Genomic DNA, 15,160 nt, shown 5'->3' on the forward strand with positions numbered 1-15,160 from the left:
TGGGAGTTGTGTATTTTCACTACAGCCAGATTTGTTCAGCATACTTGCAAGGGAAATTTTCACTTTCTTTAGGCAAATATAAGGAGGTGGTTACTTCGTTTTGTGTTCCAGAACTAATTAGGGTGGGTAAGTAATTGTGCAATAAAGTTATATAATAGCCAAAGTGTTAAATTAACAGTTTGGCAAAAAAATAAATAAATAAGGTGCACCTTTTTGCCAAACTGTTAATTTAACATATTGGCAATTACATAACTTAATTCACAATTGCTTACCCATGCTAAGCCACCATTTAGGGCTGAAACCTTGAGTGATGAACTGCCTCCTTCCCACATACTTATACTAATATTGTAGACATGGCTGTGAAATTTAGACTTCCTCATTCGGAAGCAATTTTTAAAGTAATTTTATTTGTAAACTAGGGTGAAACTACCTTTGTTTTGCCCATAAAAAAGTGTTTGAATGCATAAAGATGCAGCAGAACACTTTTTTTATGCAAAAAACAAAGGTTGTTTCACCTCTTTAGATGTGATCTTTAATGACTATAGAGACAAACAGAACAGGCAGTGTACACTTGTAAAACACAATGAGCTCAAGTCTGTGGTATAAAATGTAAAAATGGTACGTGCTGCATGAAGGTTCTTTAGCATAATGCATTAATCATAAGGGTCCTCAAGGAGCAGATATCTGGACAACTGCCTGAAGTAAAGATGATGTATCTTACATTACCCCATATAACAGTGACTGAAACACAAGAATCCATGACTTAGTTATATCATTTTGTGCACTACTCACTACTCAAGGAGCAGATATCTGGACAACTGCCTGAAGTAAAGATGATGTATCTTACATTACCCCATATAACAGTGACTGAAACACAAGAATCCATGACTTAGTTATATCATTTTGTGCACTACTCACTTTCTTGACGTATAACTGGCTCATACGATAAAATTGTGTCCTCTTGGCCTTCTGTAAAAGAAAGAAAATGTATTAGTTGCTATATGAATTATTTTTATGGGGTAAGTAGAATGTGGACATCCTCCCCAAATATATACAAATTCACACTTTATAGAGAGCTGCAAATTCACCTCTGGATTAAATATAAAAGCCTCTGGAATGTGACCGAACCATGTTGATACTATTCCTGTAGGCAAATCCTAATCCTTAGCAAACACATGGCCCCAATCTAGAGTTTACATTAAAAAAGGAAAACCTGATGAAATTTTTCACAATGCCTGATCTTTATTCAAAATCACCGTAGTCTAGTCTTAATTATAGCATATGAGCTAGTGGCTATACAGCTTACTGAGATTCTGAAGTGTCATGTAAAGAAAATAAAAGTTATGAACTTACCATAAAGATAGATCCATGTTGTCTTTTCATCTTTTTCAATGTGTTAGCGCCTTATACCAAAGCTTTGGATCAGACAGCACAGACTCCTCCTCTACCCACAATTACCTTCTCCTGCCTGAAGTACTTCAGATCGAATTTGCTGACCGACCATAAAAAGTCATTATGTGTAAATGCACACACAGTGTGTGTGTGTGTGTGTGTGTGTGTGTGTGTCATATATATATATATATATATATATATATATATATATATATATATATATATATATGTATGTATGTATGTATGTATGGGTATATGTTTTATATATATATATATATATATATATATATATATAAAATATATTATATATATATATGTTAATAACAATTTGGAGGGCGGAAGGAGGGACAGTAGTTGAACCAGATGAAAAGACACAGATCTATCGTTATGGTAAGATCATAACTTTCATATCCAATGTTGTCTTTTTTTTTGACTGATTCAACAGTATGGGAAAGATTACAAAGCTACCTGACGGGTAACTGGGTGGACTCAAGGAAGGATATTCCCGAGTATGGCAGAGCCAAAATATGTACACATCCTGGACTGCGCATTTAATTTACAATGACACACAGAGATAGGAGTTGAGGGCCAAGTTGCTGTTGCATGTCATTAATAGGAACTCATTTAGCAAAGGCTGTTGAGGTTGCCTTGTAGAATAGATTTAGGCTTTGATTGGACAGGCCATGCCTAGTGAATCAGAAAGTAAATGCAATTTGCTAATCATTTTGAGAGTGTTATTTTAGAAACTGTTTGCCCCAGCCTTTTCTTGGAGAAGGATATGAACTGATCTAATTTTCTGAAAGTCCTGGTACAGTGGAGGTAGAATCGGAGTTGTTTGTCCACTTTCTAATATATGTTAAAATATGTGAAGTTGTTCAGTCTCACCGTTCATTCTTACAAATGGGTTCAGAGCCGATCCCTCGGCTCCGAATTGGCTGCTTTCACACGCTCGAGGTTTTCGAGTAGCTCGAGGCCAAGTCCCTATCCCATGATGCTCTCTGCCTTACCTCAGATCTAGTTTGCTGCTGCAACAGATCGGACGTCGAGAGTGGAGCTGGGCCAGTATTTTCATTTTTCAAAATTTACTATATAGTTATCTATAGGATTTTTTCAGAAAGTGTGTTTTTTTTTGTCCTAGTTTATCACGGACTATTTTTAGTCACTTTCTTAATTATTTCTGAAGAAATATCTTTGTTTATAGAGCGGCTGCTCTTAGGCCTTTCATTGGCTGTATTTTTAGTTAGTCCCTAACCTGTTTAGAGTGTGCTTAACTCGTATATCCTGTTAGTGTGAGAATATTGTTCTTTGTAGCGGAATCTTTGCTGTTGTAGCCTTGAATCGTTATCTGTTTATCCTAGCTAGTGTGTGCTTGTCTAGACAGTTATCGCTGTTTAAGTATTTTACTGTTTATCTTAGAGTGTGGTGTTAGCCTAGCCAGTGTGTTGGTTTGTCTAGGCAGTTATAGATATATAGTTATTTTCGTTACACTATGGCTGATCAAAGGGAAAAGAACAGACAAAGGTCAGGGTTCACGAAATGCCCTAAGTGAGGACAAAAAATGTCCATAACTGATTTACATGTAAATTGTGTATACTGTTTGGGTGCAGTCCATCTTCAGGAGGACTGTTCCATTTGTCATTCATTCAGCAGCAGGGTCTTGTTAGAACACAGGAGAAAGCTAGTGGATAGAGGTTTGTTGAAACATGAATTTCAGAAATCTCTTGTTAAGGCTTGCCAGACTTCCAAATCTTCCAAGGGATCCAAGTCTTCGAAAGCTTCTTCGGAGCCAAAGTCTTCTGCTCTGAAATTGGCTGAGAAGGTGCAGTCGCTGGTTCCACAGTCTTCGGAACCAAACAAGTTTTTTGGAGCCAGTCCCCGGTATTGGAGCAGGCCTCCGAAGTCTTGCAATCACAAATCTTACAATCGGTGGCTTCATCGATCCCTTCGACTCATTCTTCGAGGAGCCTCTCCAATGTGGACCGAGTGGTGCAGAGGCTCCTCCAGAATCCGGCATTAGCCAAATTGCTGTCGGCTCCGACCCAACTGGTCTCAGAGCTGAAGACGTCCCTGCCTCCTGTGTCTGCTCCTCCTCCGAGTAGAGCAGGGCCCTCGGAGCCGGAGGCAGAGGAACTGATGACAGTGGAACCCTCGGAGCCAAGGCCTGTTCCAGTGCCATCGGCTCTATCAACTCAGACAACTTCAATTCCTTTCGAGGAGTCTGGGAGCCAACACTCTCCGGTCGGCTCCGGGTGGGGGTGGAATCAAACCAATGTGTCGGTTCTGACCCTTCCTCTTGGAGCTTCGGAACGGATGAGCTCGGCTCCTTCCTCTGGTTCGCAGCCCACTGTTTTGGTGCCAGGGAGGTTGCCATGTTCTTCAGAACCCACTGCCTCTTCGCATCGGAGCAGTGGGGTCTTCGATGCCATGAGGATGGTTATGTCTTCTAAGACACCCACTTCATCAGGGCTTACTTCCTCATCCCTGAAAGTGCCGCATTCCACCTCTGCACCACAGGTCCCATTAAAGTGTCGAGACCCAGAGCCTCAGGTAGCCCCATTGGGTGACCCATGTTCTACTGAGACCTTACCAGAAGCTCACGCTGATGAGGTTCCCAGGAAGAAGCTTTGCAAGAGGAGGCATTTAGACTCCCTGCAGGAGTCCTTCACATCAGACACTGACTTGGAGGAATCAGAAGGGTTCCCACGGTCCCCCTCGGATGGTATCTCTTTTGCTGATATCCTAGAGATCCTAAGACAGAGGGGTGGCTGGCAGTCCATTAACCCCACTGATGATGAGTGGGTGCTTCTGAAGGCCTTTGGGTCTCAACCCTCCACCTAATGGGTGACTACACCCTTCGATGAATTAATGGATTTGGTTGCTCGAAGGGCGTGGGAGTCTCCTGATACTGTGGAACCTGTCCCTCAAAGGTCCAACAAGTTTATTACATTGATACAGGACAATTTTTTTTCTTACTAAAGGAATGCCAGTTGATGCCTTGGTGGTGGCCGTGGCCACCAAGAAAGAGATGTCTGAAACCTCTTCTACTGTCCACCCTCCTAATAGAGATTCTAGGATTATGGACAGGTATGGGAAACGCATTTTTAGTTCAGTGACTTTTGCTATGCGATTGCTCAACTATTTGACATACTTTACTAGACTTCACAGAGATCTCCTTAAAGAGCTTGGAGATACTCTACAGAGTACTGCAGCTGAGGGCGTTCTTGATAAGGTGTCATCCCAGCTCAATACCCTTAACTCTACAGTTAACTCTTTCATGCGTCTCATCTCATATGCAGCTGATGGTATGAGCCGGGCAGCGGGTTCAGGAATAGCTCTTCGGAGACATTCCTGGATGCGCTTATGCTCCTTTGCAGAAGCCTTTAAGTCTTCCTTTGTTAATACCCCATTTGATGGCTCATCCCTTTTTGGGCCTAAAGTAAAGGAGACCCTCTCTAGGTGTGAACAAGATGGAAAGACTCTTTCTGCAGTAGGAGTCTGTTTTTCCACCCCTACTAGACCTTACCCCAAAGGGCAAAAGGGAGGAAAAATGTAGTTCCGCAAGTCCCAAGGAGCCTTTCAAAACACACACAGTGAACCCCCCTCCAGGGGCCGAGGAGGGGGCAATAATGGAAGATGCCGCCCAGGTGGTAGAGGGGGTCCACAACACCAGGATGACAGAGATTAGTTCTTTGGTAAGCCCTATCAGCTCTCCTGAAAGAAGGCCCAACTGTCCTACTCTGGAGGCAGTTAGGGGTTGCTTGTCTTTGTATCCAGATGCCTGGTGAAAAATTACAAAAGACTCTCAGGTACAAAGCATTATTTCCAGAGGATATGTCATTCCTTTCACAGAACCACCTTCCATACAACAGAAAATCCCAGACGTTCCACCCAGTCTCAGGGATCAAGCAACCATAGAGATTCAAAGGATGCTAGAAAAAAAAGTGTCATCCAGCCAGTCCCAGCAGACCAGATAGGATCCAGAACCTACTCAAGATTCTTTTTAGTTCCAAAGAAAACAGGGGACTGGAGGCCCATATTGGACCTCAGCAAACTCATCACTTTCGTAATGAAAGAGAAGTTCCAGACAGTCATGCTTCAATCGATTTTCCATTTCTACAGTGGGCGATTGGATGTGCTCTATAGATTTCAAGGATACATACTATCATATCAAAATGGCATGACCATCCAGAGATCACCTGAGTTTCCACCTGGGAGACAGTCATTATCAGTTCCAAGCACTGCCCTTTGATCTCACAACAGCGCCCCCCAGAGTGTTTACCAAATGCATGGCAGTGGTTACAGCTCACCTGAGGTGTCTAGGATTCAGAGTGTTTCCGTACCTGGATGACTGGCTCCTCACCACCACCAGGCATCAACTAGTTAAATCCAGGGACCCCACTCTAAATCTGTGTTCCCAGTTAGGAATTACTATAAATTTCAACAAATCTGCATTGTCACCACTGCAGTGTAAATCCTTTATCGGAGCAGATTTAGACATCGCCACCGCCATGGTAAAACTCACCCTGGAAAGAATAGTCACACTTTGGCAACAGGCATTGGACATTCTGACACAAAACAAAGTGCCAGCCTCTCAAGTTTTAAAACTGCTAGGTACTATGGCAGCAACTCTCATAGCAGTTCCTCTAGGGCACATGAGAATCCTTCAATGGTTAATCTTCACCTAGTGGTCTTACCAACAACTTCTGATGTCATTCTTGATAATCATTATAGATTCTTGCAAAAAGGATCTACAATGGTGGTTGACCAGCCACCATGTAACAGTAGGTCGTCCATATGTCCCCCCCCCCCCATCAGCCATGGTGACCATGGACGCTTCTCTGATAAGGTGGGGGGCTTTTTCTGGGAAAAACAGCTCAAGTAGATAAGGCCTCCAGGGACAGGGCTTTCTTTGGTTCCACTGTTTTCAGTTATATACTCCTGTGAGCCACCCAGGATGAATGGTGCTTGGGACGCTAGCCATTTGTAAGAATGAATGGCGAGATTGAACAAGTTCACATAAAGAAGTTATGTACTTACCATAATGTTCCATGTGAGTTGTTCATCTCGCCTTCATTCTTACATTCCCTCCCGCCTACCCCCTCCAGGCTTCTTGAAGAACGAGTAAGAGATTTGGGGTCTGGTGGGTCCTTGTATAGGATTTCTTACTCCAACTGGAGTAATGTTCATCTTTGCTTAGGTTGTATATGTTGGGATCAGCAAACTAGATCTGAAGTGAGGCAGAGAGCATCATGGGATATGGACTTGGCCTCGAGCTACTCAAAAACGTAGAGCTTGTGAAAGCAGCCGCCTCGGAGCAGAGGGATCGGCTCCGAACCCATTGGTAAGAATGAACGGTGAGATTAAACAACTTCACATCATACGTTACATACATTAGAAAGTGGACAAAACTCCGATTCTACCTCCATTTGTAAGAATGAAGGCGAGATGAACAACTCACATGGAACGTTATGGTAAGTACATAACTTCTTTGTCTCCTTTACTGAAAAAATTGGGAAACAAAACTGGTAAATCAATTTGTTTGTTTAAATTTGTTTCAGAAGCAACATTTGGGAAAAAAGAAGAATTTGTTCTAAAAGACTATCTTTAAGAAACAGCAGAAAGTGGGCTTTACATGAGAGTGTCTTAAGTTTTGAAACTTGTTTGGCAGAAGTAATGCCTTCCAACAATGTAGTCTTCCAAGACAGAAAATTCAAATCTGTAGTTGCTTAAGGTTTGAAGGGTTTCTGATTTAAAGACTGAAGCAAAAAGGTGACATCCCAGGGAAGGACTGGATCATGAACTGGCAGTCTCAATAAAAAGGTACCTCTTAGAAAAGCCTTAGAAATTCTGAGGGAAGCAATGGCAGCATTGTTGAACCTTATGTGGAAGTTTGAAATGGCTGCCAATTGTACTTTAAATGTTTAATAACTTGATCCATCCATGAAAAGTTCCAAAACAAATTCTAAAATTTTTGGAATCAGTACCAAGAATGGATCTAATCCATTAAAAGCCCAGATAGAGAACCATTTCCATTTCTCTTTTAAGTCCTTTTTGTAGAATTTCTTTGTGAGGAAGAAGTGGTTCGTACTACTGGGGAGGAAAGCCTGGCATTTTCTAGCAATTGTTAGAAATGGAGAAACAATGTGGTTAGTTTTAGGGTCTGTAGGTCCAGTAGAAGCATCCCAGAGGGGTGTGTGAGGACAGCCAGGAATGGATCCAGAACCCATGATGGGTGAAATAGGTGAGACCAAAAAAAGGGGAACCATATCCACGGCGGCCAGAGGGGGACAATGAGGATTACTCTGATTTTGTATTCCATTGTTTTCTGGATGAACTTTGTAATAAAAAGAATTGGGGGGGGGAGGCATAAAGGAGACTTGGGGGCCAAGGTTGTTCGGCAATCACATCCGTGGGTGGATGGCGCTGATGTAAAGGTTGCACTCTATAGGGGATGACATTCCTTGGACTGTTCTCCCTTTGAAATGCCTCACCTCCACCCAAAAAGGGATGCACCCGTGGTCAATCTGGCTTTGGGTATTGGAAGATGGAAGAGTCTGCCCACAGTAACTGAGAGAGACGAAATCCACCACTGAATGTTATTACTGCAGATCTGCACAACATGTATTTTGTATTGAAGAGGATGAAATTTTTGAGATCACTGTACAGCTAATGTCCACTGTAAACTCTAATGTGATATCTGGCTAAAGGAACCATCACAACGGAGGAAGCCATTACACCTGGCAGTCCTAATATCATTCGAGCCTGGGGGCTGGGATGATTTACTATTTGAAGAGCAACTGATTTAATTGATTTGACCCACGTTGCAGTTAGGTTTTGCTATCTGATATACAGTACTCTATATGGCAGCCTTGGTGTTCATAAAGATGCCCAGGTAGGTTGATAGTTGTAACAAGAATGACTGATGTGCTAGAAGTAGATCCCTGGAGGTAGCAGTTAGAAGCCAATCATCTAGATATGAGAATACTTGGATCCCTTCAAGCCTCAGATAGGCTGTCACCACTGCCATTATCTTGTTTAACACCGAGTGGGCTGTGGTGAGCCAAAATGGCAGTGTTCTGAATTGAAAGTGATTGGCTGTCAACCAGAAACAGAGGGATGTTCTGGACTGTTGCTTGATTTTTATGTAATAGAAGGCATCCTGGAGATCTACAGAGCACATCCAATTGTCCTTTCTGAGATAAGCCAGACGTGATAAAAGCAATGCACAGTATTAGAATACATCAGGACCTATCATGCACTACTACTGCAAATAAACTCAAAATCTCAACACAGGCGGAAAAACGTAGAAGATAAGCAGACAAATATAAAGGAAAAGTACAACATAAGCAATTTATTAACTACCCAAAAACGTTTTATAGAGAATTTGTAAATAAGGTAAAAGGAATTGGAAGACCACCAAAGAAGAAATGGATAAATATTGGAGAAGTACCTATGTAGATCTTGTGAAAAATAAAGATGCTAAACGGATAGAAGTAAACAAAAGAATAAGACATTTAAAGGTACAGGATATGAAATGGGATGAAGTAACACCCAGAGAGATTGAAACAAAGTTAACAAAAGCCTCTAACTGGAAACCCCCAAGCCCAGATGCAGTACCTAACCTTCTGGTTAAAAGTATTAACATCTTTGCATGAAGATTTAGCCATGAGTGAGAATTATTTATATGCGGACCCCGAACAGACAGCAAACTGGCTAACAGGAAAAACAATGCTCCTACTTAAGAGTGAACCTGCAAGTTGCCCTAAAAATTAAAGACCAATAACATGCCTTCCAACACGTATAAACTATATACGGGAATTGATGCGGACAGTGTTTATAGTCATTTAGAATGTTTATAGTCATTTAGAAGAAAACTCAACTATGGCAGTAGAAGAAATGGCAATAAAAGAAAGTCATATGGAACAAAGGATCATTTGTTGTTAAATTCAGTGGAGAACTGTAAAAAGAGGAATACTCTAATATGGCATGGATTGACTACAAAAAGGCATATTATAGTTCGTACATTCATGGATAAAAGGGTGCTTGGAAATGTATAGGATACACCCTACACTGATCGAATACATTGCAGTGACCATAAAACAGTGGCACACCACTTTGGAATTAAGCCATGATAAAGGAGAAATTACTATCCCAGGGATAAAAATTCAAAGGGGGATATTTCAGGGTGACTTGTCACCTCTGCTATTCTGCCTTGCCCTTAACCCACTAAGCTGTCTGCTTAACAGCTTAGGCCATGGTTATAATTTGGCTCCTAAAAACAACCAAATATTATCTTCTCTTTGTTGATTTAAAACTGTATAGCTCATCAGATGATCTTCTTCTTTCGGCTGCTCCTGTTAGGGGGTCTCCTCTGCTATTCTGCTTTGCCCTTAACCCACTAAGCTGTCTGCTTAACAGCTTAGGCCATGGTTATAATTTGGCTCCTAAAAACAACAAAGTATTATCTTCTGTTTGTCGATTTAAAATTGTATAGCTCATCAGATGATCTTCTTCTTTCGGCTGCTGCTGTTAGGGGGTCTCCACAGCGGATCAACTGTTTCAATTTCTTCCTGTCCTCTACATCTTGCTCTGTCACACCAACCACCTGCATGTCCTCTCTCACCACATCCATAAACCTTATCTTAGGCCTTCCTCTTTTCCTGTTGCTTGGCAGCTTCATCTTTAGCATCTTTTTCCCAATATACTCTGCATCTCTCCTCAGCACATGTCCAAACCATGCCACGTCAAGCTCTGACTCCTGCCTTTTTGTCAATGCCACTGTCTCCAACCCATATAACATAGCTGGTCTCAATACCTTCTTGTAGACCTTCCCTTTAACCCTTACTGGTACTCATCTGTCAGAAATCACTCCTGACACTCTTCTCCACCCACTCCATTCGGCCTGTACTCTCTTCTTCACCTCTCTTCCACACTCACCATTACTCTGAATGGTTGATCCCAAGTATTTAAACTCCTCCACCTTCGCCACCTCTACTCCCTGCATCCTCACCATTCCTCTATCCTCCCTCTCATTCACACACACACATTCTTAGTCCTGCTGACCTTCATTCCTCTTCTCTCTAGAGCATATCTCCACCTGTTCCCTACTCTCACTACAGATCACAATGTCATCTGCAAACATCACAGTCCACAGGGACTCCTGTTTGATCTCGTCTGTCAACCGGTCCATCACCATTGCAAATAAGAAAGGGCTCAGAGCTGATCCTTGATGTAATCCCACCTCCACCTTAAACGCATCTGTCACTCCCACCGCAGACTTCGCTGTCACACTACCCACGTACATATCCTGTACAACTCTTACATACTTCTCTGACACTCCCGACTTCCTCATACAATACCACAACTCCTCTCTAGGCACCTTGTCATATGCTTTCTCTAAGTCAACAAAGGCACAATGCAACTCCTTCTGACCTTCTCTGTACTTCTCCATCAACACTCTCAGATCAAACATCGCATCTGTAGTGCTCTTTCCTGGCATGAAACCATACTGCTGATCACTAATCATCACTTCCCTTCTTAACCTAGCTTCCACTACTCTTTCCCATAACTTCATGCTGTGACTATCAATTTAATCCCTCTGTAGTTACTACAGCTCTGTACATCACCCTTATTCTTAAAAATCAGTACCAAAACACTTTCTCCATTCCTCAGGCATCCTCTCACTTTCTAAGATTTCATTAAACAATCTAGTTAAAAACTCCACTGCCATTTAACCTAAACACCTCCATGCTTCCACAGGTATGTCATCTGGACCAACAGCCTTTCCATTCTTCATCCTCTTCATTAACTGTCCTTACTTCATCAGATGAGGAACTGAAAGCACAACTGCAAGTTATCAAACTCTTTCAGGTGATATTATAAGAATGTCATTTGGTCTTGATAAATGTGCAAAAGCAACCTTTAAAGCAGGAAAACTGCAGCACCAGGAAAACATCAAGTTTGGGACAAGAATGTGATATGAAAGAACCTGAGCAAGAGGGAGTGTATAAATATTTGGGAATTAATGAAGGATCAACAATAAATCATGAACAAATGTGAATAAAACTTTAGAAGAGTTAAATTAATCCTGAAAACAGCACTGACATCTAGGAACAAAATCCAAGCTATAAACCAATTTGCTCTTCCTGTCCTAACTTGCAGTTTTGGAGTGAATGACTGTCCCCAAAACGTGTTGGATAGATTAGATAGGAAAACAAGAAGGATGCTTCAGGCTCACCATATGATTTATAACAATCGGTGCATACCAAGATTACATATTATCCATTCTGAAGGAGGGGTGGGCCTCCTTGAAATTAATTACATGTATAGATCTGCAGTCATGGCACTCCATACTTATCTGCTGACCTCAAGACCCAAATGTAGTGAAAGTTTTGAAACATGAGAAGAATAAATCTAAGATAACTTCTCTGCTTAATCTAGCAGAAGCATATCTGCATCAAGTAGGAATGGAAATCAAACCAGTAGTAGATAAAAATCAGGCAGCAACTGAATGTGCTAAAAAAAACAAAAGAATACAAGGTGAAGGACCAGATAAGAAGGCAAGAAATGTGGAAAATGCATAAATATAGTTGGAAGTGTAGAAAATGTCTGGAAGAACCTCATGTTGATCAGGAATGAATGCAGGAATGACTAAGGAGAAGTGAATTCAAACCAAGAGATGAAAGGTTAATACTGGCAGCCCAAGACAGTGGGCTGTGTACACGTTGGTTTACAAAGTCCATTGAACACATGGGAGAAACAGACAAATGTAGGTTTTGTAAAATTGAATTGGAAACAGTTGCACACCTCGTTGCTGGTTGTGGCATACTAATGGCAGAAGGACTGTACACTGAAAAGCAAAATAATGTGGTAAGATTGCTGCACTGGGGATTGTGCAAACATTATGGTAATGAAGTGGCTGAAAAACATTGGAAACATGACCCACAAACCATTATAGAAAATGATGAAGTTTACATCACATGGGATCATCCATTACCAACAGTTCAAAAAACAGATGTTAGAAAACCGGATATAGTGGTCCATGATAAGAAGACAAAAGTAGCATTGATCATTGAAATCGCCACACCTAATGACTACAGTGTCTTGTGTGCAGAGACAGTCATAAAATATCAGGATTTGCAGGCAGAAATGAGAACAATGTGGAAGAAAGACAGTCAGACAAGTCCCAATAGTAATAGGAGCAATGGGTCTTATAAAAAGAAATCTACAGCCGTATTTAGATATGTTACCAATACATGTAACTCCACACAAATTGCAGGAGGAGTTATTATTGGGCACATTGCGGGTGCTGCAAACAGCACTTCGGGCTGATATCAAAGACTGAAACAATACTAATTTCATTAACTTTAACCATACTTTGACTTAGGAATGGGGTCTATTCTCATCATGGTATTAAAAACCCAAAAGATTTGGAGAAATTGAAAAAAGGAGAGAGAGAATAGATTGTATTGTGACCATCTGGAATTTTGTCTGTTTTACAAATTAATTCAAATTGCTGAGATCCAAAATTGGTTTCAGGTCCCATCTTTTTTGGTACTAAAAAGAACTTTGAGCAGACTCCAGATTCTAACTAACTGGTCATGGGCAACTGGTTGGATGACTCTTGTCCAGTAACATTTGAACTTCTGTTGCTGCAGATTACAACTGATTGGGCGAAGTGTTGTCAATCTCTAGATCTGAAGTAGTTAACTTCATTTGTCCATCAACCTGTGGGTATCGGATCCATATCGGATCAGAGCCGGCAGCTTTAAACAGCTAAGATCCGAGCTCCAAGCTCCTCCTGCCTACCCATAATCCCCTGCTAACCCTTCCTGACCCCAGATCCCGTTTGCCGTGGTTCAGTCAGCAGCTTTGAGCGAGCTTCCAGGTGTGGGTAGAACGTATTCTGTGAGAAAAATCTTTCTTTTAATTTTTCTAAGTCATGTCTGAGGCCCCTAAAGCCTTCTTTTCTAAATGCACAGAGTGTGGCCATAAGCTGTCCCCAGCGGATGGCCACACTCGGTGTGTTATTTGCCTTGGGGTTGACCACCTCTCCTCAGGCTGCACTATTTGTGCAGCCTTCAACCCCAGGGCTTTGAGGGGCAGGAGGTCGAAGTTGGATTTGGTGGGACTGTTGCCCCCGAATCCGACTTTGTCCTCCTCTTCCTCCGTGGTACCTGCCACGGCTGCGGCACTACCACCACCCATCCCTGCTCCCCTGGCCGGGACTCATCCTTCCACCGCAGGCCAGGAGGAGAGGGAAGCTAGGAGAGAGCGTAGAAAGGAGAAGCACCACAAGCGGCGGGCCGAGTCTTCCTCCTTGGCCCCGCCAGCCAAGCAAGCGGCTTCTCCCAAGGCTTCCGGCCCATCTCCTTCCCGGCTCCATTCACCCTGTTTTTCTCTGGAGCTGGAGAAGGAGGAGACCCGGTCACCTTCGAGGTGGCACTCCCATCCCGCCTCAGTGGCCTCTTCTAGGTCTACTAAAAGCTTAGCCGATGCAGACATGGACCGGATGATGCGTAGGTTCCTCCAGGCCCAGCTGCAGATGGGAGTGCTCCTGCCTCCTCCCCCCTCCGGGGGGGGGGGAGCTCGACCCCCTTTTTTGCCCTGATTGTACCTTCTCTGACCAACTTCTGGGGTTCAGAGCCTTCGGAGCCGGGTAGCGTTGGAGCCGGGGGAGTGTTGGCTCTGATAGTACCTCGTACTTCGGCGCCGACGGCACCCTCGAGTTTGTCGGGTCCCTTTTTGGATCTGAGCTCTCGGAGCCAAGAGGAGCTGAGCTTCGGATCCGGCGGTGTCAATGTGTCTTCGGATCCGTCTCGGTCAGAGCATACTGGTCCTTCAGATCTGATTGCTTCGGCGCCAGCTCTGATCTACACATTGGATCCAAGGGGACTGCTCTCGGATCCCAGGGAGAGCAGCTTCCCTTCAGCATTTGATGTTGTGGAGAGGGTTGTATCGAGGGATTTGAGGCCCCAGGCTTCTGCTACGGCTCCACCCTGCACTCCCTCTCAGACGGACCTACCTTCCATCACCCGGCCCCAGGGACAGCCTGTGCCTACGTCCCAGATAGTTCCCTTAGAGGAACAATATGTGGTTGGTGAGGCCTCCTCGGACAGCCCCCCCCCCCGAGGAGGTTCCTCATAAACGTAAGTGCAAGAGGAGGCACTTAGACTCACCTGAGTCCTTGACAACACACAGATTTAGAGGAAGGGGAAGGTTCCCCAAGGTCACCCCCTGAAGACGTCTCCTTCAGAGACATCATGGAAATGCTTTGACTTAAGAGGGGGGTGGTCTGCCCAAAAACCTTCCTCAGATGAGTCTGTGTTTCTGGAGGCATTTGACGCAGGCCCATCTACCTCTTGGGTGTCCCCTCCTGCCGACCCCCTGGTAGACCTGATTACTACCAGGGCATGGAAGGAGCCGGACACTGTGGAGCCCATTCCCAAGAGGCCTGATAAAATTCTTAGTCCCCCTTCTAATAGGACATGTTGGAGCAAGGGTGCTCCTGTAGATGCCATGTTAGTAGCGGCCACCACTAAAAAGGAACTGGCCCAGGAGAGTTCCTCGGTCCATCCTCAGGACAAGGAGGCTCGGACGATGGACTGTTTGGGGAAGCGGATGTTCGATTCAGCCACCTTCTTGGTAAGGTCGCTGAATTATATGGCACACATGATACGACTCCAGCGGGATCTCATCAAAGAATATGCCGGGTCGCCCCCAGAGTCCATGTCGGCTGAGGATAAGAAAGTATTCTCTACCCGAATGG

At 43.4% G+C, this 15,160-nt stretch overlaps 1 protein-coding gene across 1 annotated transcript in view; it reads right to left on the reverse strand.

Moving 5' to 3' along the window:
• The window catches only part of DLG3 (discs large MAGUK scaffold protein 3), a 3,698,230-nt gene that overhangs the window by 106,117 nt on the left and 3,576,953 nt on the right, over positions 1 to 15,160 (reverse strand). The window contains exon 20 of the mRNA XM_044057417.1: positions 919 to 969. Coding sequence (XP_043913352.1) covers positions 919 to 969 — 51 coding nt within the window. The remainder of the gene's footprint in view (positions 1 to 918; positions 970 to 15,160) is intronic.

Source organism: Protopterus annectens, chromosome 15.part0 (assembly GCF_019279795.1).
Source record: "Protopterus annectens isolate FY-2018-M chromosome 15.part0, PAN1.0, whole genome shotgun sequence".
In the NCBI taxonomy this organism is placed as follows: Eukaryota; Metazoa; Chordata; order Ceratodontiformes; family Protopteridae; genus Protopterus; species Protopterus annectens.